The sequence below is a fragment of the Elgaria multicarinata genome, chromosome 9 (genome assembly GCF_023053635.1).
Source record: "Elgaria multicarinata webbii isolate HBS135686 ecotype San Diego chromosome 9, rElgMul1.1.pri, whole genome shotgun sequence".
Classification (NCBI taxonomy): Eukaryota; Metazoa; Chordata; class Lepidosauria; order Squamata; family Anguidae; genus Elgaria; species Elgaria multicarinata.
Genome location: NC_086179.1, coordinates 54329822 through 54353084, shown reverse-complemented (window position 1 = coordinate 54353084; position 23263 = coordinate 54329822). Strand labels below are relative to the sequence as shown.

The 23263-nt window shown below is 41.0% G+C and overlaps 1 protein-coding gene across 3 annotated transcripts in view; it reads right to left on the bottom strand.

The window, feature by feature from the left end:
• Positions 1–23263, bottom strand: part of PTPRB (protein tyrosine phosphatase receptor type B) — an 80542-nt gene that overhangs the window by 20893 nt on the left and 36386 nt on the right. For all 3 annotated transcript variants that reach the window (XM_063133891.1, XM_063133890.1, XM_063133888.1), the window contains 12 exons: positions 22036–22302; positions 19706–19969; positions 17895–18158; positions 15250–15513; positions 13158–13421; positions 12004–12273; positions 10558–10821; positions 8872–9135; positions 4356–4637; positions 3039–3317; positions 915–1064; positions 276–519 (listed from right to left, as the gene is read on the bottom strand). In XM_063133891.1, the coding sequence (XP_062989961.1) occupies positions 276–519; positions 915–1064; positions 3039–3317; positions 4356–4637; positions 8872–9135; positions 10558–10821; positions 12004–12273; positions 13158–13421; positions 15250–15513; positions 17895–18158; positions 19706–19969; positions 22036–22302 (3076 nt within the window). The remainder of the gene's footprint in view (positions 1–275; positions 520–914; positions 1065–3038; positions 3318–4355; positions 4638–8871; positions 9136–10557; positions 10822–12003; positions 12274–13157; positions 13422–15249; positions 15514–17894; positions 18159–19705; positions 19970–22035; positions 22303–23263) is intronic.

Genomic DNA, 23263 nt, shown 5'->3' with positions numbered 1-23263 from the left:
AGCAAATTTAGTCTTCTAGGTGAAAATTATAGAGACCTTCTCATTTCACTGATTTCTTTATATAATGAATGGCAACATTCACAGACCTGGGTAAAGGAGTTGTTTTGACATTATCTATGAGACAGAGCAAGGCAAAGTTATTATAAATGGCATAGCAAAGCACAGATAACATCATGCAACAGAGGCTATTAATCTAGAGTAGTTCAAGTGCTTTCAAGAATAGTTTCAAATAACATGCCACATTTTTGTGGCACGATTACCACAATAAATCTGACCTATAGGCAGTGCTGGGTCTTAGTGGTCCATCACAATATTTCTGCTGATTTGGTTCACACTTTCCTCCCAGATTTTCCATTTCTTCTCCAAGTTGAATATCAAAATCCTTTGAAAAGCTGTCTGTGCTTTCAGTGCATTTACTTGCAAAATAATCTGTCTGATAGATTTGGATGGAGTGGTTGTGTTTGTATTCCAAGTAAGAAGGTAAAGGGTGATGCTGTTCAGGCTTCAGTCCTTCACTGCCTAGAAAACGTTATTTGGAAAGTTTTTGGTTTTTAAAATATATATATATGGTGCATTTATCAAATAATGCTAATAAGGACCAAATTCCAGGCTTGTGGATTGACTTTTTGTTGTTGTTTGAATCTTTGTTGTTTGAATTAATGTTAGAATGTAAGCCATAAGGCAGGGTGTTTTGTATTCTGTTTTATTTTGTTCTGTACAGCACCATGAACATTGATGGCGCTATATTAATAATAATAATAATAATAATAATAATAATAATAAATGTACTTCATCCATGGTTATAGTATAATCACCCAAAAAGTCATAATGGAATTGTACAATGATAAATCAGTTGTGAAAGGACAATAACTAAAGTATTAATAAACATATCATGTATAGCCATCAAAACTTACCATCAGCCTCTCTCACAACCACAGTGAAGTATTTCACAGCTCCATTGGTATCACTGAACCAGCTGCAATTGAAAGTGAAGTGGATGGAAGATTTGGTAATGACAACATCCTCTTTGTTCACTCGAATATGTGCAGGTGGTGACGGAGGGCCTAAATGAGAGCAACACTCGTGTAAAAAAAGCCATTGCCTATATTTTGTCAATACATGACAGGCACTCAAACTAGGGATGGACAGATCAGTCTATTTTTGTTATATGATACTTTTGCGTGTGTTCATTTCTAAGTCCATACTGTCCCATTTTCTCATTAGTCTGGGATTTTATTTTAAAACCACATGAATTTTTTTATTGAAATTTATATTTAAATAGGTATTTTTGAATGTATTTTCATCACAGAAATAAGTGAATCTCCCTCAAGATTCAAATTTCTAAACCTGTTTTCCCCATTTTGGTACATTTTTCAAGCTGAGAATTGCATTGCAATTTTCAGAGATGAACAAAAACCAAAGGATAACAGGGATCCAGTCTGTGCATTAATCCAGAAGATGTGGATCAGGTTGATTTACCCATGCTGAATCAAATTGTCTTGAACTTTGAGGATTTTTTTTTTAAGTTCCCATGAAAATTCATGAGCATTTTGATTGCTCGTTTTTGTACGCAAACCAAACGAATTTCTCCCCCATTTCTAGTACATGGTCCTCACCCATTTTTATCCTCACAACTCTGTGAAGTTGTTGTAAGAGGTAGTGACTGTCCGAAGGCACAGTAAGTAGATAAACTAAAGACAAAAGCAACTAAGAGTCTTTGTAGCAACTTAAAGACAAACACATTTATTATGGTATAAGCCTTCATGGAGTAGAATTCATTTTATCAGATGCATGAAGTGTTATCCTCAGTTGTCAAGTAGAGGGGGGAAAACCTCACTTCATATATCTGATGAAGTGGACTGTAGTCCACAATGCCATATAGCAAGTGCATTATTCTTTATGGTGCTACAAGAGTCTCCCCCTCCCCCCGCAATGTAAACTAATGGGAGTCACTTGCAGTTCAGACATTTTCTCCACTTGTCGTCCTGAAGAAGAAATGACTGCACCAAGGCAAGATCAGAGAAACTATGGCCTTAGCTAGACCTACCTGTTATTGCTTGATGGAGGGGTGAAGATCTTGCGATGTGCTTATCACAAGATCCCCCTCTGTTTATTTATTTATTTATTTATTTATTTATTTATTTATTTATTTATTTATTACATTTCTATACCGCCCAATAGTCGGAGCTCTCTGGGCGGTTCACAAAAATTAAAACCATTCAAAAACCTCTGTTTACACACAGTGTGCACCGACCTCAGAGGGAGCGGCGTCGCGCCCACCATTTTGGGTTTTTTTCCTTAAAGGGGCAGATGCGCACGACGCTCGTGCGCAAAAGCTAAGTTTTTTTTAAAAAAAAAACTCTTATTTTTCCCGCTCCCCCCACCCCCGATGGCTGCAGTGCTCCTGAGGAACTCTGCACCCTGTGTGTGGGTCCCAGCCCCTCGTGAGTAACTGCGAGGAGCTGGGACAAACCACGATGCCCGGCCACACATTCTGTGGTCTCGTGCTCAGCTTGAGACTGTGAAAAAAATGGGCCTAAAGGGGAGGGCGAGATCCCGGGGCAAAGGAGGGATCATCCTTCCCTGATCCCAGGATCCCTTGTATGTTATTTGGACGCACAGGGACAATCCCAGGGACCCCCCTGGGATTTCACCCCACAAAGGATGCATGAGAACACACACACACATACACACACACGCACACAAAGAAACCATTCAAAGAAGGTGAAATGAACAGTTTGCAAATGGAAGGGCAACAAATGATTTCATTTTGTTGGCATGTTAGAATATAAAACTTGCCTGTGACTCTCCAAGCATGAGTCAAGCAAGCACGTCTAGCAATTAAAGATACACTCAGTGCTTTGAAAACTAATATAAACTATTACAATGTTCACTGAATGTCACGAGGCAGATGTTCCATGTTTGGGCCACATGTCATCCATTTCAAAGTCTTGTATTACACATTGCAAGCTTTCCTGCCCCACCCACATTTTGCTCTCCATTTTGTGCATTATCTGTACATACAAAAAAAGACTTACGATCTATCATAGTGATGGTGTGGTCTTCTACCACCTCACTTGTCATGTCAGCTGATTGCACTTTGATGGACACCAAATATCTTGTGTGGGGCACAAGCATCATGATGTTAAACACAGACCTCTCTCTCTCTATTCTTCTGGAGAATCCAATCTCTTCGGTATCCATTTTCTTGCACTCAATGCTATATCCATCAAAGTCAGAGTGAGGTGGGATCCAGGAACATGCAATGGAAGTAGAATTCTGTGGCCGGCAGTGTAAACTTTGTATCTTGTCTGGTCCTTTAAAGAAAAGCAAAAGCAGAATAAAGTATGTGCTTCATACATTTTTTCTTCCTTCATAGTCAGAGTCCTAGAGCTAAAATTAAAACAGGGAAGGGGAATTTAGGATAGTAATGTACTCATCCTTGAATTTCTACAGTTAATTACAGTAGATGGTAACTATATTATTTAAGTTTCCTTGAATTCAGCTTATTATTGTGCAAAATGATATCCATGTTCTGCATCTGCTGCTCTGTATAATTTACACAGCACTTGTAAAATCTGCAAACAGCTTTACAATATTTGTTTTGTTCAGCCTTGGAATGGTCCTTTAAGAAAGCAAGTCACTATTTTGCTGATTATTAGGTGGAAAGACAGGTAATTGCCTAAGGCCACACAATCCATTTATACGCAGCATTTGTATCACACCATTCTTACAAAGGAGTTGGGAGGGCATATATGAGTTTATCCCACTATATCCTCACAATAGCCCTATCATCTGGGCATTGTCTGAATCTTGATTCAGTTCTGAAGATCCAGAACTGAATCAAGCAGTTCTGGATCTTCTTAATGCCTGGATTAGGAGACAGCTTGAGAACCACAACTATGCTGCCTCGAGTTCCATGGAAGAAAGGTGGATTATAAATGTAATAAATAGGATTGCCACCTGATTAATGAAATTTTAATAAAGACTGCAGCACAATCCTATGTACCTTTACTCTGGATTAGGCACCCAGGTAAGTGTGCATATGACTGGAGCCTTAATTGATTAAACCTGCACAAATGCTGCAGCCCTAGTAACAATTTGAATGAACAAATAAAGGAAAAGGTCACGTAATTCTACTATTGTGCATGAGTACTGTTGCAATTCAGCCATTGGAACTCATCAAATGAAGGTACTACAGACATGTAATATAGGGAAGACATAGATCCCCCGTGCAAGCATGCATAAATCAGCTAAGATATAAATGCTTAGCTGAAGTACTCTGGGTTAATGTGTCTTCCAACTTTTCAAACAACGACCTGATCAAGGTCCCTTAAAAGTCTACTGTGTCTTACTTGTCCTCACAGTTCCAGAAAGTAATATACTGTAAGTTTTCCGAATGATGCCACTAACACTCCTGACACTGAAGTGATATAGTCTCCCTGGGTGGAGGCCATACACAATGCGTCCTTTTGATTTGCTACTGCTGTAAGGATTGAAGACAGTGAGGGTATCTCTTGGAGTCCACTGCAGCTCAAAGTCATCATAATCTGTCCAGTCTGGAGGGCCCAACCATGTGATGGACAAGGAGGTGTTTGTAACATCAGCAAATGACACAGTATTTGGAGGGATTGGCACTGGAGGAAAAGTGAAAAATGGGGAAATAACCAATCTTATTACACTTGATTACGAATTACATTTAATGCAATAATCCTAGCATTTTGTATGAAGGAAGCCCATTGAAAGAATTTGATTTTCTTCAGGGCCTGAGTTTTTGTTTACCCGATCTTCTGACTGAAGACTCCCTTCACATTTTTAAAATCATCTACTTATAGTCCTACTGAAGACCTTCCCAAAAGATTCCTATTTTCTACTAGTGGGACATGGAACATCAAGAGATTGTGTGTACTGTACACTGTGCTACCTCCATCATCAAATATGCATCAAGGAAAACCAAACTTTACATTAAAAATACAAAAATTGTAATTTGCATAGGTTATGCAAATTAAGGCTTATTTTTATTTATTTATTTATTTATTAAATTTATATACTGCCCCATAGCCGAAGCTCTCTGGGTGGTTTACAAAAGTTTAAACAGTGAACATTAAAAAGTACACAAAATTTAAAACCATCAAAAATATAGTATATAACAACAGTATAAAACAACAGTATCCATTTAAACAACAACAGTCCTGGGGTCCAATTGTCATTTACTCTGCTTCTCTTGTAAATAGGTAGGGTCCAGCTGCAGGGCACTGATGCCAATCCCCCCCCCCCGCCCCGGTTCCACACAACTGGAAATGTTTTTTCGCTGTTTCTTGGAGAGACAAATTAGACATGATCAGAGACATCCATGATTGGATTCCTGAAGTCTGTTGATTTGATTAAAACCAGCCAGGGGGGAGGGGGGGCTGTGACTAAGTCCCTGATGGCCCCATGCCATTTCTCCAATTTAATTTATATCCTTGGGTTAAATCCCCAGGCATCTCTAGGTAAGGTTGGGAAAGATCTGGGTATCAAACCCTGGAAAGTCATTGCCAGTCTGCATAGACAACGCTGAGCTAGATGGACCAAGGGTGCCTAGTAGAAAGCTGTTCCATTTGCTTGGAAAGCAATTTAACATTTATTATTTATTTTCCAGTCTTCTACGCTCATTGTGGCTTACAACAAAACACACATAAAATACAATCATAAAATACAATTAAAGTATCTTTTAGTATAAAAGCAGCAATATAAGATACGATATACAGCTAAGGCTAAAACTAAAGCAAGGCAATGGCAGAATTCATCAGTCAAATATTAAAAGATTGACAAAAGGATTTCCCACCCCCATTTCTGTCAAAAGAAGCTTAGAGGAGGAGCCTGATACAGCTCAGTGGTTCCAAAGTTGTGCTGCCACCACCACTGAAAAAGCCCATCTCTCATGACCTCTAGCTGCATGGCACCAAGAGCAAAGCTTGTCTCTAAACTGGGGCAGGGTGAATCAGTGAAATGATGTAAAGGAAAATGTTAATGCTTCCCTTCCCCCAATTCTATGACCCCAATCTACTTTACTTACTTACACACACACACACACACACACACACACACACACACACACACACAGGTTTAAGCAAAGAAAAGGACTCAGAAAGATCCACTTATGAATCTGGTTTGACCCAAAGTTCAAAGATTTCACCAGGTACTGCCCAAGAACTTTCAGCCCTATCCATAGACTACTGGACTGCTTTTTCAAAGCTCAGAGTCTCAATGTACAGAATCCCTGTGCTTTTGCTGCAACTGTGTGGAAATTGCAGAAGATATAAGCCCCAGTGAATTCAATGGAACATACTTCTGAGTAGATACATATAACTCACTACCACAAGATGTGGTGATGGCCACCAATTTGGATGGCTTTAAAAGGGGGATGGATAAATTCCTGGAGGCAAAGGCTATCAATGGCCGGCTACTAGCTCTGATGGTTGTGTGTAGGCATGTGCTCCGCTCCGATTAGGAGCGGAGAAGCAGTAGCGGATTGGCCTGCTCCGCCTTACCCAGAGGCGGAGTAGAAGCGGACCGCGGACCCCTAGAAGCAAGGCGAAGAGAAGTGGCCATTTTTCAGAGCTCCTAGTTCAGGCGGAGCGCTCCGATCGCCATCTTGAAAACATTTTGCCATAGGATTGCATTGTGGGAAATAATCGCGCATAACTAGGTTGTTTTTGAAGCTATTGTTCTGGAAATTCTTGTGCACAGAGAGTCGTGGATGGGGGTCATTTTGAGACTACTCTCACCTCTCTGCGTTGTGCGGGTCGCGTGCTATATTTTTTTAAAAATCGGGTCAACAAACAGGGACAGTGCGGCTCAAACGGCGGTTTTCGGCTTTTTGCCCATAGGATTGCATTGCGGGAAAGAATCGGGGATAACTGGGGGGGGGGGTTTAAGCTATCGTTCTGAAAATTCTTGTGCACAGAGAGTTGTGGATGGGGGTCATTTTGAGACTACTCTCACCTCTCTGCGTGGTGCGGGTTGCGCTCTAGAATTTTTTAAAAAATCAGTGGGAAAAATAACTTTTTCTAAGGGCTGAGGGGCAGAGTCAGCTCCCTGTCATGATCACATGATCCCAAAGTTAGAGGAGGGCATAGGCAAAACGGGTAATTTGGGATTCTGGGAAACTTCTCTTTCTTCATCTGAACGGACTTTTCCCAGTGTTTTTTTAACACAATAGCCCCAGCAAATGCACAAACACAACCTGAAATCATATGCTAAGCCAAGAATAAGAGATAGAAACACAGCACTGCTACCCACCCTAACTTTGGGGAACAACTGAAAAGATGTGGTGCAAGGGGATGAGCTCCCCTAGGGCATCTCATCGTGGACGTGCCCCCACTCTCTCCTGCACTGGAAGGCCATCAGAGCCTTCCAAAGAGAGTAAAACGGTGGAGCAATGCCTATCATGAGTCGAAGTGAGCGTTTACTTCTTATTGGTGGAGCGATGCCTATTATGAGTTGAAGTGAGCGTTTACTTCTTAGAGCTCTCGTGGTGAAGCAATGGCTGTCTTGAGTTGAACTGGCAGCTGCTTCCCTCTCCCCCGGACACGTCCCCCTATTACTGGTAAAAGACAGATATAGCCTTTTTTTAAAAGTTCTTCTTGTTGTTTATTGAGCAACACTGCTGCTTTTAATTCCACCCCTCCTTTGTTTATTTATTCCATTTTATATGCATTACTGGCTTTTCCTTGGCTCACTTCCTTATGCCCCCAGAAATGCCAGCTGCATGCCTGCCTGCCTTCCCTCCCTCCTCCCCTGCCCACCTCGCAGGGATGTTGTGTGTGTGTGGCTTTGACTCAGGGGAGAAGTCCTTCCTGCGCTCACTTGGAGTTTTGGAAGTTCCAAATTTTGCAGGTTTAAGCCCCGCCAAAAAACAGGGGATGATGGGACTGCCTTGAGTCTCGGCGTGCGGCGTATGTATCCCTGGATAAGCTGTCATGGTGGTGAGTTTGAGGTTTTTTTTTAACGTGCAAAATTGACGGAGCTATGGAAAGGGGTGCCCGATTTTCATAAATTCCCCAAAAATCAGGGGATGATGGGACTGCCTTGAGTCTCGGCGTGCGTATGTATACCCCCATGAGGTATCATGGTGCCAAACGTGAGGTTTCTAACTTGAACAGAAAAAAAGTTGTATAATTTTTTAGCTTTCAATGCAAGCCTATGGGGGGGAAAAAACGGAGCTCCGATCCAGATCCGGAGGTCCGAGCGGAGCGGAGCGGAAGTGGGCGGAGCGTGGGCGGGGCGAAGCGGACCGCTCCGAAAATCGCGGATCTGCAAGTGAAGCGGAGCGGGGGGTCCGTGCACACCCCTAGTTGTGTGCTATCTCCAGTATTCAAGGCAGTAACTGTGTGCACCGGTTGCTGGGAGGGTGCTGTTGCACCATGTCCTGCCTTGTTCATCCCTGGCAGTGGCTGGTTGGCCACTGTGTGAACAGAGTGCTGGACTAGATGGACCCTTGGTCTGATCCAGCACGGCACTTCTTATGTTCTTATAGCATTGTGCCGTTAAAGCAAAATGATTGGAGCAGCCTTCTTATTTCTTTAAGAATGCAAAGAAACAGGATACTGTGAAAAACTAGTGAGGCCTTGATTTATATACTTGTTAAACTCATTAAAAAAAAAACTGTTCAAAGATTCCTGTGCCTTTGACTCTGCATTTCTATGCATGATTACTTAGGAGTAAGCTCCACTGAACACAATGGGAACTACTTCTGAGTAAACATGGTTAGGAACATGCTCCAAATCACTTATCATCAAAGCTCTCACACATACCACACCAGAAGCAATCAGTATATGGCAATGTACGACATCAATAATATAAAGAAAAGAAACTAGAGTTCTTTACCTGTTCTTCCCTCAGTACTTGCGGTGTTTGTTAGGTCACCACTATAGGTAACTACAACAAGCGTATATTTTCTGCCAGGGATTAAGCCCTGGAAATGCCATTCTGTCAAATCCTTCCCTTTCTGTGCTTCCTTCTGTGTGCCGTTTGGGTTATAAAGATTCAGTTCATAATAGTCAACATCTCCTGATGCGGGGTTCCAGGTGAACCACAGACTCTCGGTCATGTTTTTATGAGCTCCTTTAAGACTGCTAACTGGAGCTGGGACTAGAGAAGAGACAGCGGAGGAGCATTAATCATTCTAGTTAATTTGCTAGGGTTGGTGAAGGTGATCAGTTATGATAATCATATGATGGCAAAATGGAAATGGTCAAATAAGAAACACTATCCTCTAAATTTTCAAATAACTGAATGTGATGGCAAACATTTTAATTAAAGATGCAATTCTGACACTGAAAATTATGAACTTAATTTCATACTACACTCATTATTTAACTGACAATATCTGCCTCTAGATAATAAACAAACACAATTTTATTGCATGTTTATTGGAGTTTTCTTCAGAAAAATTCAGCAGTGAATGTGGCCACCTACCCCTACTTTCATTTTTCCTTTGTCTTTACAATATTTATCATTTCAGTTTTGAGAACCTTCATATAATATTGGGCTAATCTAGAGCAACTTTGAAACAGATGAAATATCCTGCATTACTAAGGAATAAATTCAACAGGCCATTCATGCAATTAGTAATTGTGTGAATAGCTTTTAAAAAGCAAATTGCAGGAGCATACTAGGGTCCCAATCCAGATCAAGCAGTACATGATTGGTGGTGGTGGGGTTTTTAGTCCTTTGCCCCAACTTCAGTTCCAATTTGGATCTGGGGTCCTGTGCAGCCATGTTTCCTATTTACACGGGGAGAGGGGAAAGCCTCCATTGAACTGAATGGGAATGGGTGCTTTCACCCACAATGCAAACAGCAGATGTAGGTGGCCCAATCCAGAGCAAGACCACAGTGGGAGACATAGGGTTAAAGCTCCTCAACAACAACTTTGAGCTTATTATGACTATGGGTACATTCAGATGTCACGCTAAACTATGGTTTAGCAAGATGTGAACAAACCTAGCCTTTCTTTGGGCTCATATGCACCTCCTCCCCTTCCTCCTCTGATGTGGCTGTGAGCAAGAGGTCAGAAATGTTCACTTCTGCTTTTGATTAACTATAGATTGCTGTATTGTCTGAACTTGGCAAATTGTGGTTAATCTTAACTATGGTTAGCTTCAAACAAGTCAATTTCACCCCATGATTTATGAAGCTGGCTAGTTTAAACTAACCATAGTTAAGGTTAATCATAGTCCCTCATTTGTACCACCAAGCAAGCTTTAGTTAATCAAAACCAGAAACAAAATCCTCCAAATTCCTCCTCTCAAGTGCACAGAAGAAGGAGAAGGGAAGAGGACTCTACAGCCCCATGGGGAGGTTAGGCTCATACCCATCTCATTAAATTATAGCTTAGCATGATGGTGAGCAGAGCCACTGTCTGAGAACCCTTATTATCAGTCAGGCAGAACAAGTCTGGTTTATATTTACTAGCAACTCTACAAGTAATAGCTTTTCACAATTAAACTGGCCCATTGATGCTTTTAAAGCACAGCTCACTGCTGATAGATTAGCCTATTAGATTTTCTTACCTGTTCTCCCAAAGATGGATGATTCATTAGTAAGCTTGCCACTGTGGGTAACAATCACCATTTTGTACAACCTGCCTTGCACCAAGTTCTGGAAAGAATACTGCTTGAAATTCCGGTCCCCGGAAATTCTGTCCTGGAGAGACTTGTCTGGATTATAAAGAAAGATATCGTATTTGTCCAGCTCTCCCTGAGAAGCTGTCCAGCTAAATGACAGGCGCCCAGTAGTTCTGTCTGTGACCTTCAGATCTGTGACAGCTGCTGGAGCTGAAATCAGAGAAGAGATTGCATCTTTTGTAGTATGGCAAGCAGTAAGAAATGGACAACAGAATTTCACAGCCTCAGAAGCTATGGTTACATATGTTTGGTGCCCATTCTCTTTCCTTCTATATTGATTAAGCTGGAATAAACACCACTATTCTCTCATTTGGCATTTGCTAAACACAAAGACACATAGTTCAGGGCACATTCCTGGAATCAAGTAATTCATCCCGCCTTTCTCTGAACTAAAATCAAAGTAGCTTACAAACACTAAAAGAACATTTAGTTAATACCGTATGCTCTTTAACCATGTCTGTATTGAAACAATTAAAAATGTTTTGTTTTCCCAGTTTCAGCACATATTTGCTCAAGCCAATGTTAGTCCATATATGACAATGGGCACATTCACATGCAATGCTAAGCTTCTGGGAGTTAGTTAACCCATGGGGCTTTGTGGAGAGCACCACCCGCCATTTTGAATATGCAAGTCATGGCATGTATGCCCCATGACTTGTCATGTCATATGAACCCAGGTGGCATGGGTTATGGAAGGATTAAACAAACCTCGCATAATGCTAGAACAACCCATAGTGGCTTAGCGTTATGTGCAAACCAACTCTAAGAATGCTCTTTAACCTGGGATAAATCATTAAAAAAAATGTTGTTAAAACAAAATAGAAGAAAGTCATTTTTCAAATTGAGTGTTTGTTGTAGCCAATGCAGGTTTTATATATTTAAGTTGCATATGTGGTAAAACTAAATGCTGATTTAAGCTTCACCTGTGGTAATGGCCCAAATCTTTTATTCTAGAAGTACTCTCCCAATTACTTGACTTCATCTTCTACTCAAAGTTCTCATTAATTTCAATTGAATGTTCTGACTGAACGAGGACAACATATTTTGCAAATATCTGCACCACTCTAGGTCGGTCTTCTAAGCCTTACAAAGGCTCATGGGAGGAATGATTTAGGGAGTTAAAATACTAGCAGATGTGCTGACATATTCTAAATATATTATGCTGGCTTAGCTAGAAAATTAGTTTAAAACAACCGTATTCATCCATAAAAATACAATACAAATATATATGGTACACTTCCTAATTAATTAAAAATTGAGCAGGTCTTCTGGTATATTCCATGCTTACTGCAGCAGGTATTCACTATAGCCTAATAAAAATGCTGGAATTACCTGTGCGGCCTTCAGTTTCTGCCCGACTGCTGAAGAGGCCACCACTGACTGTCAACATTTGTATTTTATACTTCTTGCCTGGTGTTAAATCTTCAAACCTGAGTTGTTTAGCAGTAGCTGGCTCTGATTTGTTTCTCAGAAGGATGCCTTGCTCAGTCAGGAGTAGGATATCATATCGTTCAGCCACACCAGCAGCACTATGCCAGGACACGATCAGTGAGTGACTGCTGTAGGCATTGTCTGCATGCAATTCCTGAACAGGAGCTGGAACTGGGAACAATGTTTAAAAGGTGAGACTTATGTCCGGTATTTCTTCATGCATCTTGAGAATTACTAACTAATTATTTGTGAACACACACACACACTGAAACCTTTGTTAAATCAAATCCAGTCAACTGATCTCTTGTTCATGACAATCTGTGTCATTTCCCCCAAAAAGATGGGATGAAAAATCATGCTATTTTGCCTTTCCTTTTGTTCTTTATTCCATCCTCACCTTTACTGTTATGATGACCTTTAGCAGGACAGGGATGGCAAGGGTAGGGTACAACACCATTCTGGTTTGTCCTGTCCAGGTCATTTATCTTAATTTGTATCTCAGTTCAACCAGATGTAGTGCACAAAGTCTGATGTAGATAAATGTGGTTCCAGTATATTCTAAATGTCATGGCTGCCAACCTACTAAAGTTTTTAATATACTAACCAATAGGGTAATTAAGCAATTCAGTGTAAATACACTGAATAAATTCAATGGAGGTTCCTTTCTGAAGAACTGGAAGGAATGGAACCTTTTTTCTTTAACTTGAGATAACTTGCAATGTCAATAACAATAATAACAATAATAATGTTTCTTATCACTCATTGTTTGAGATACCGATCATGTCATTCTCCATTCCAACAGTTTGTATTGCAAAATAGTGATCCATTTGCTTTAATGGATCATTGTTTGGTAATATAAATGGCAATCATCCCCCCTGTACTTACTCTTCATTAAAATAATAGCATGTGCTTTGGCCGTGAGATCATGCACACTGAGAAATAAAGAATGTAGTCTATTGCCTAACAAATTACAATACACTTAACCCCTTCCATTGTTTCCATTCCATAATGCTCCATCAGCAGCAGAGTACAATGGACTTCAGAGAGAAACTTACTTGTTCGTCCAACAGCTGTTGAATTGTTATGCAAGGTGCCACTCTTTGTCTGCACAACAATCTTGTACTGCTCCCCAGCTTCTAGTTTGTTAAATGTGTGCTCATATACATGTTTGGAAACAGTCTGGGTATTGAGGGGATGGTTCTGATGGAATACTGTGACAGTATAAGAATCAACATCTCCTCCTCCAGGGGTCCAATTCACTTTCAAGCTGTTGGTCATTCCATTGGGTGAAATGTGAATGTTTTTAACAGCACTTGGAACTAAGGAGGGGAAAATACCGACAAGAATGGTCAAGGAAGTCAATAAATATCATATTACATTCATTTTCAAAAGTTGCAGCAAACAAAATTGTGAAAGCCAGATAAATATTGCATTTCAACAGCCTTTCCCAACTCGGTTCTCTCCTGATGTTTTTGAACTACAATTCCCATCACCCTCAGCCAGCATAACCAATGGTCAGTGATGCTGGGAGTTGTCATCCAAAACATTTGAAGGTCACCAGATTGGAGAAGTCTGGACTTCAATATATAGAAGGAGTCTATCTTGTGGTTCTGTAAGTAAACCTTAAGCAAGTGCCATAATAACTGGATGCATGGATGACACAGACAGGTTGGGGGTGGGAACTGCAGATACCTAACCATGAATGAACCCACAGAAAGTAGACGGGACAGAGCAGCATAAAGACCGAATGCAAGGAACCTGGATTCATCCTGAATTGTATTTATTTATTTATTTGTGACATTTATATACTGCTGATTATAATAAAATATCTCAGCAGTTCATAATATTAGGCAGGCAAACTGCAGATGTTGTAGTAGCAGGATGGGCAAACCTGTGAAAGTCCAAAATCCTGTGCCAGGATTCAGGTAGAGCCAGAATTGTGTGATGAGAGTGGGGGCCTTCCTTGACAGCACCAAATTGGCAATGCATTTCCCCTAAACCCCACGGTTTCACTCCTGTGGGCTTGCGCTGGATAATCCCCATGCCAAGGAGGGAGTGAGGGGTTTCCAGAGGTCATCCGGATACTGGAGCTGCCCCCCCACCCTCTTCCTGGCTTCTGGCAACCAATCGCTGATTGCCATCTGCCCAGAATGCCCCATGGATCGACCACACAGTGAGGACAGATGGCAGGAGAGCCGGGATGTCCTTAGAGGGATTCTACATGTCGTACTGAGGGCGCTTGCATGCGCCCCCAGTGCGCCCCCAAAGCGATCGTGTAGCTTGCCTGTTCGAAGAGACGAGGAAGAGGCGGAGCAGGAGGCGGCTGGGGAATCCGGCTGCGTCCTTGCCACCGCCGCCGCCCACCTACCTCCTCGGTGGCTGGGTCGGAGAGCTCGGCGGAAGAAGGCGGGGCGGAGAGCGGAAGAAGCTCTCTGACCCGTCTGGCTCTTTCGCCGGCAGCAGGAGGCCGGCGGGGAGGTGAGCGGCGGCAGCGGCAAGGACGCGGCCGGATTCCTCAGCCGCCTCCTGCTCCGCCTCTTCCTCGTCTCTTCGAACAGGCAAGCTACACGATCGCTTTGGGGGCGCACTGGGGGCGCATGCAAGCGCCCTCAGTATGACGTGTAGAATCCCCCCCAAGTCCCAATGAAAAAGTCAGGGTAAGTCCCCAATGTTTTAACTGCGCAGCTTCAAGGAAAAGCCCCACGGTGGCTGCTAATCTACGTCTGCATCACATGACTGCATCATTCCCAGCCACTGCAGGGCTTAGAAGACATACAGATAGACCCTGGGAATCAACATTGTGGGTGCTATAAATATCCACTGAAGAAAAGAGACTGCTAAGAAATCATGGGCTAAACTGATGAGTTTCAGAGGAAGAGAAAAAATAAAGAACACAAAGTGAATGGGCCAGTACTTCTCACCAACATGCTCTTTAGTTCTTTAAATCACACCCCATCCCCCACATTACATGTGATTGAAGCAGTTTGGCCCATGGACACAATGCTAGAAGTGGAAGCCACATTCCTTGATCCAGACCTATCTGTTGGAACACACTGCAGTCTCTGAAAATTGTGAAAGATTATAGTGTAAGCATACATAAAATCTGTCATCAGCATAAAGTCTGTTTTATATCCATCTTTTCCGAACCTGTTAATCCTTCTATGAAAGTAGTACGTTGCGCATCTCCACTTATGGTCATGACAAGAATTTTGTAAAGGCGTCCTGGAGTGAGAGATGTAAACTCGAAATTTTCAAGTGTGTTTTCAAGATGAGTGGGTGGGAAAACCTTCATGTCATTGAAGAGAAGCTGGATCTCATACTGATCAACATCCCCATCAGCTTTGGACCAAGTAATATATAACGCTTCAGTGCTTCTATTACTAAGAGTCAATTTCTTTACAGATCCTGGGACTGAGGAATGAGGGACAGAACAGTGTAAGAAAACAATAACAAAACGAAACAAGAAAGACAAGGTCCCCAAATAGTAACAAGGCTCTATAAGGTTTTCATCAGGTATTCCTATAAATCTAACAAGTTCAATAACAATTTACAATAATTAATAACATTTCAAGAAATAATTGTACTTTCTGAATAGGGAGCTTCTAACATTGGTATACCAGGTCCTGATAAATGCAAAATAGCCTTTTTTAAAAATAAATTGGTTGAAGGTAAAATAATTCCTGATTTATGTAGCTCATCTTTCCCAGAAAGTGAAAATACTCTGCAGGCCAGTCATCAAACAGCTGACAGCAACTCTTCTCTTGATATGTAACATAACGTTTTTTTCTTTATGGAGAAGAATGGGGAAGGGTGGGGGAATCCTTACAGGAAATACAGCATGTGGGAAGGAGTGGATTACCTCTTCCCTCCCCAGTATGATCATAGCCAATTTCATCCCCTCCACATCTCGCACAGCAAGAATGCTTAGGGGGGGAAATCCCCATTGCTGCCCATGGGGACCCTTTCCTTTACATCTGCACCATGGGAACGATTGGCTCTGGTCAACTTGAGGAGGGAAGAAATAAGCCTCCCCTCTCTCTGCATGCTACATTTCCTGTAAGGATCATCACCCCCACCCCTAGGGGCACACATAAAAGATTCAGGCCTCAAGCTCCCATAGGATCCAAGTCTGCATAAAATTTGCATATACTATATCTATGTATGCAAATTTAGAAATAATAATTAGTAGAGTTTAAATTTCACAGAAATCAAAGCTAACCAATTAATTTCTCATCCAAATCACCTCAAGTGAAGCAAATTCTTTCATTAATTTGCACCTCACTCCAGATAATCCCAAATCAGTAGTTCCTCTTCAGTTTCAATTACTTGCAATCTCTAGCTGTCACATCTCCACTTCTCCCCCATTCCTACTTCTCTCTCTTTCCCTCCTGTAGAAAAACTGCCCCCACCCCATGTAATTAAGCTTAAAGAAAATGTCTTCCATTGGCATCCCTGGACACTCTGGGCTCTGGAGAACAGATACAGTGTGCAGAGAAACAGATTAAGAGCTGGAGACCCTAGCAATACTCTTGCCCCACCCCCATTCATAATTAGGCAAGGAAAAACTTGATACATAGTTGCATGTTACAAATCAAAAGTATGTCTAGTTTGGCCCTAAGTTCCACTGAACAAAGCAAAACCTACTTCCAAGTATGCATGCGTAAGTTGTAGCAAGTGCCCAGAACTTTCCAGAAGCAAAGAGTGTTACTTTCAGGATAAAATAGTGTTTCTCCATGGGTTGGAAAAGGAAAAGCCATGCTCTCTGTTGGCAGAGTCATAAATTCTAGTATAGCGCCCCTGTCACCATGGGCGCTAGCAGTCTAAGATGAGAAAGAGCCACATTCATTTGGCTTTAAAGAAAAGTCTCCACAATTTGCAGCTCCAGCCTTTTATAACACAGCCAAGACAGCCCCCACTTCCCCATCTCAAAGCCAGCCTCGCCTGTCACAGATACCCAAACCACCTCATGCACAGCAGAAAATGGTGGCTGTCCCGCCCAGCCTCTCCCACTTATAAACCCCCATTGACCACATGCATGCACAACTTCCCCCTCCTCTCTCCTTCTGTTCTACAATGGGATAATGAGACAGCAAGTTCGACGTTCTTTCCCTCCTCTGTCCATCTGGTTTGTTAGAGGAAGCCAATGGGAGGCACTGTAAAGCTTGATGTGCTTGCCAGCTTCCTCATGGTGAGGGGATTCAGACTGGGAGAGGCAAGGATGGAGGAGGAAGAGGATGGCTGGTGTTTAGCTATTAGAGCTTGAACTCTGAACTTTTCTGAAGTTTCAAAACTTTCTGCATGTCTATACTGCTCAAGCTTTAGTTTAAAATAAAAATGAACAAAGTTGGTTGGGTAGATCTCTAGTAATAAGCCTTACGCTACTGTAGTCTACATTATTAGTTCCATAATTGTACACATTGCAAAGGTTAGAGAGTTGAGCATCAATCAGAAATACCAGATATTCCTGATGAGATCCAGGATTGCATCATGAGGATTCTAGTGCCAGTGACAACTTGCTAGTCCCTGCCACACACAAACACACACACCCGGCAACAAGCCATAATGGAAGCACATGAATAATTGTATAATGATTGTACACCATTGCATAATGGCCAATAAGAGGTTTTCGGCACAGCTCTTTCTTTACACAGAACAGCACACTTGTATAATAGGGTGATTATTTCAGTTTTAAGAATTTATAGGTTTACATTAATTTCAGATTTTTAAATTTAAATTTGATGTCTAACTTTTTTTTTTAAAAAAAAATCATTAATTTTTATTCACTTACTTACCTGTCCTCCCACTGTCCCTGTCACTTGTTTCATATTTTCCACTCCTTGTTGTAACAGTGACGCTATAAAGCCTCCCTGGAACCAGGTTAGTGAACACACATTCATTTTCATCCTTGGGGACAGTTTTTGTTTGGATGAAGTCATTGTTGTGTTTGATGATCACTTCATAATTATCATAGTCTCCTGTGGCATGTAGCCAGGACACCTTTAAATAGTCACTTCTTGCAGAATTGCTCACCGTAAGTCCCTGGACGCTTGAAGGAACTGAAAAGATAGAACATAGTTCAGTGTGTCCTGATTTCAGAAATAATAGACATAAAAACAGGCTGAAGCTAATTTGAGAAATTGGAGTGTGCCAGGGGAACAACTGAAGCCCAGTGAATAGTCACCCTGTAGTTGTGTATAGTTAAAATCATTAGATAGGCCAGAATGTGGATCCATGTTCAGATACCATCCAAACCCCTATCCAACTGAAAATAGTGCAGTGTAGTCAACATTTACATTTGGATGTAACAACTAATTTTATACCAGCAGTTTCTGATCCAGCAAGTGATATGTGAGTGGATCTCCTTATCTGGACCAGGATGAGCATGACTGACTTGGACATGTAAAATCTGAGCAAAAGTCCCAACCTCCGGTTAAAAAGGAGATATGAATGGCTATTTCATACAGCCATGGAGCGAATTAATGATAATAAGGATTGGGCCTGTTCAGATAACATGCCAAGCCATGGTTAGGCCGCTAACCCTTTTGCAGCAAATGGTTAATGAGTGTGTTTAAAGCGTAGCACCATGTTTAGGTATGGTTCACAAGACACGCTAAGCCATAATGTTTAGCTCAAAATGCTTAACCATCGTGGCTTAGTGCGTCATCTGAACAGGGGCACTGTAAAACAGCGGCACTGCTATCATCTGAGGCCTGACTGTAGAGGACAGGTTTTTAGCCCATTACACGTATTAATTCATTTACACATTGCCAGGATGTCTGTGTTATCAGCAGTAACTATTTTGTGAAAGGCCAGAATTAATAACATGCCAGTGTCTGTACTTTCTGCATTTCATTCCCATCTGATTTCACTGCTTACAACACCCTCTCCAAGCATGTATATATATACTTATATATACCTATATGCCTATGAAGAGGAGTGTAGTCAAAAAGTTATGTGATGATAAATGTGTTAGTCTTTAAGGTGCCACAACGCTCTTCATTGTTTCCTCTAGAATTTAACTCTGCCTTTTGATAACGAAGCCTTTTAATAATAATCATCAGTTGATACTTGCCTTTAATACATGTGAACCATGTTTAAGCATTGTTTCATCATTACCATAACATATTTTTTTCTTTCCTGACTACTACTAGTACTACTTCTCCTCCATCATCTCTATATCTCCCCCTCCCCCCCAATAGCCAAAGATCTCTGAGAGGTTTACAACAATTTATAAAGTAAACCACCCAGAGAGCTTCAGCTATTGGGTGGTATAAAAATGAAATAAATAAATAAATAAATTTAAAAATACCAACTCAGCTGGAGGGCTCCAAGTTGGGGAAGGCTGATCTAGGCATATATTTTGTACAACCTCAAAGAAGCACGGGATAAGTCAGGAAAGAGAAAAATTATGTCATGTTAATAGAGGAACAATATCTGAATATGGTCCACTTAGGCTAAAGGACTAATAACTCTTGGCATCTCCAGAGAGTTGGCTGAGGATGCTGAGAGCTGTAGTTCAATCCATCTGAAGGGGACCAGGCTGGCCTACATATCTGTGACGGACAGAATATATATGGTGTGCTCTTCCTTCCACCGTTTTTACCTGTTCTTTCCTGACTGAAGGATTGGTTTTCATATTTTCCACTCCTTGTGGTTATTGTCACATCATAGAGTCGCCCAGGAGTGAGTGTGTTGAAGGAACATTCACTGGCAGTTTTTGGAACAGTGAGAGTATGAATATTGCGCCCTCCATGGGAGAGTGTTACCAAATAGCTATCCACATCTCCGTCAGCTGGCAGCCAGGAAACACTCAGGTAAACACTTCGTCCTGAATTGTTAACTGTTACTCCACTGACGCTGGAAGGAACTAAACAAGAAAGCAATAAAAAGTGTGTGTGTTCAGAGAAACTCCTCGTATACGGTATATAAAAGTTCTCTCACATAGTGGTCCAAACCCTAATAACTATTTAATGCAATTGGCTATGATAAATGCTTTAACTGTCTCTCATACAAGACCAAAAATTAGTTTGCACTCATGTAAAAACAGCGCACCGAATTAGATGCTTGTTCCTCTGTGAGTAAAGAGGCAAACTGACCAACCAAATGAAGCAACTACCTTTACAAAATTCTGTGGTGCATTAAAAACTGGAATATACATAATCACAACAGATGAATTCTATGAATTATGTTACTGAGAGTTTCCTGCCCTCTAGTGGAAAGAATTATGAATAATTTTCTCTCAGATGAAACACAGTTTATGCATTGTTCTTCTGCAACTGGTGGTTATGGTTTTTCTAAACGTTGCCAGAAGCCTTCTCAGGGTACTACTCTTTTAATATAATAGACCATATCCCAATGAGACACACGCTCAATATGTAAAAAACACACACCCCTCAACGAATCACCTTCACTCATTTAGATTTTTCAAATACATATGTTCTGCTATTGACAACTCTTGATTCAAAAATACTTTAATTTACCCAGCTTCCATCAAATTTGTTTAAAATCAAAGCTTACATGAATCATCATTATGCACTCTTGTGATAAATAAATTTCTGCAATAGCTTTATTTATTTAATTTATTTATTACACTTATATGCCGCCCCCATAGCCAGAGCTCTCTGGGCGGTTTACAAAAATTTTAAAATTGAGATAAAAACAATTATGCAAAATTTAAAATTTTAAAACACAGAACATACACACACAAAGAATTAAAAACCGTTAAAAAAATAAACATGTGGGTGATTAAGATGTGCTGCCATATGCCTGGGCAAAGAGGAAAGTCTTAACCTGGCGCCGGAAAGATAGCAGCGTTGGCGCCAGGCGAGCCTCGTCAGGGAGATTAAAACTTGTGGTACCAAATCATATTTACTCTTACAGAGAGAAGGTGCATGTATTTGAACTACAGAATTCATGAGGCAGTGCAAGTCTCAATGAAGCACAATATACAAAACTGGCTGAATCTTAGGTGAAGCGAGCAACTGATAATAGTGAAAAATGGCAGCACAAAGAAAACTGGCTGCAATTGGGCACGTGGGTGGATTTTCTGTGGAATGGAAAACAGAATTTCCCCTGTGATTTTACACATACTTTGTTTTTTACTTTTCAACAAGGGAAAGCTTTCCTTATTCCCTTTACCTCTGTATATGCTCCAGTTATCATCTGAGGCAGTACTTCAGAACCCCTGGCCTTGTGAAACTAAGCAGCCAGCCACAAGATGTAGAGCAAAGATGCAGAATCTCAGGCCTGGGGTCCCAATCTGGTCCACACAGGGTCTCCAGATGGCTCTACCACCTTCCCCTGGGCCCCTCCTTCCCCCTAACCACTGATCATCACCTGATAGTTTTCTGGGTTTTGTGCAGTGTTTCCCCCCTATTCTAACAGGCAGAAATGCCTCTCCAAAGGTTTAGTTACTGACAGTAATCTCAAATATGCTGGTATTTTGGGTCTTACTCCCTTGGTCTTTGGCCCCAACCCTTCAGCCCTGCCCACCACTGGCTACTGAAAGCTTTTGTAAAATGGTCTGGAAAAGGAACTGCACCCCTTTCCTAGAACCTTCCTTGTGGTTGTAGCCACTTTAAGAAACGTTTTGCGAACAGAGATTCATCAGGTTCCAACACTGTACTCTTTTAGGAAGTATGTAAAAGCATGGCTTTTTAAGAAGAAATTTGGTAATGATCCCATGAAAAAAGGCAGGTGTAGAAATGGCCTTGGTTTGTTTGTTTTTAGCCCTCATGGTTAACTATGCTTTTGTAATTTTTAATTTAGGTTTTTATGATGCTGTATGAGTAACGGTTAGAAGTCACTGTTTTAAGCATTGCTCATTTTGTTTGTTTGCCACTGTGAGTCCCCCACCCCCAGGGAAATAAATCGAATCTATGGTTTTTAGATAGATAGATAGGTAGATAGACAGATGGATAGATAGATAGTTACCTGTTCTTCCTTCAGCAATTACTTGTCTGGAAAATATTCCTCCACTAACTGTGGTGACAACCACTGAATAGAGTCCTCCAGGTTTTAGAGACTGGAAGTGGTATTTATTGGTGACACTGGAAACAGTCTCATTTTTTTTTACAACATTTTCATAAATGAGCAACACTTGGTATGAATCTACATCTCCCTTTGCCTTTATCCAGCTGGTGAAAAGGCTGTCAGTTGATCCTTGGTTTGCCACATTTAAATTTGTCACCTGTGCTGGAACTACAATTCAAGATCATTATGGTTAATGAACAAATTCATTCATTCATTCCAGTTCCATACTGCTAACAGCCAAAGCTTTCTGGGCTGTTTGCAAAGACAATATAACAATATAAATCAATGCACAAAAATATAACAGTTTTACACAATCCACAGTAAATCTCAGGACCCATTAAAAACTTCTTCATATGCTATCACATGCCCGGGGATAGAGGAAAATCTTAATCTGATGCTGATGACAATGTCGGCACCAGGCAGGCCTCACTAGGGAGAGCATTCCATAATGGGAGTGGGGTGGAGGCACCCTGAATAAACCACCGCAATTAAATTGATGAGAGGGCAGTTAGAAATACAGACAGTATCAAAGGGCTAAAAAATGAATTGTCATGTGACAATTGTGGGAAACTAACTTTGGCAAAGCAAAAAGGTTTTGGAATGAATAGTTTAAGAGGAATTTTTAAAGAAGGAAAGAAAGAAAACAAAGAAATAAGGACGATCTTCTGAAAATGATATCATTATATATTTATCGACCTGATCCATGAACTGCTTTGGTAAAGAATTTAAAGTAAGAATCTTAGCACTGGAAAATGGGGCACTCTGTAGCTGCTCTGAAAAAGGCAAATTCCATGCTGGAGATCATTAGGAAAGGAATTGAAAAGAAAACTGCCAATATCATAATGCTTTTATACAAATCTATGGTGGGATCACACTTGGATTTAGTTCTGGTCACTGCTTCTCAAAATGGATATTGTAGAGCTGGAAAAAGTGCAGAAAAGGGCAGCCAAAATGTTCAGAAGGTTGCAATTCTCCCATGAGAAAATATTATGAAGTTGGGGGCTCTTTAGCTTAAGAAAAAATGATTTGTAAGGAGGGATATGATAGAGATGTATAAAATTATGCATGCTGTGGATAATATTTATAGGGAGATGTTTTTCTTCCTCTCTCATAATACTAGAACTCAGGG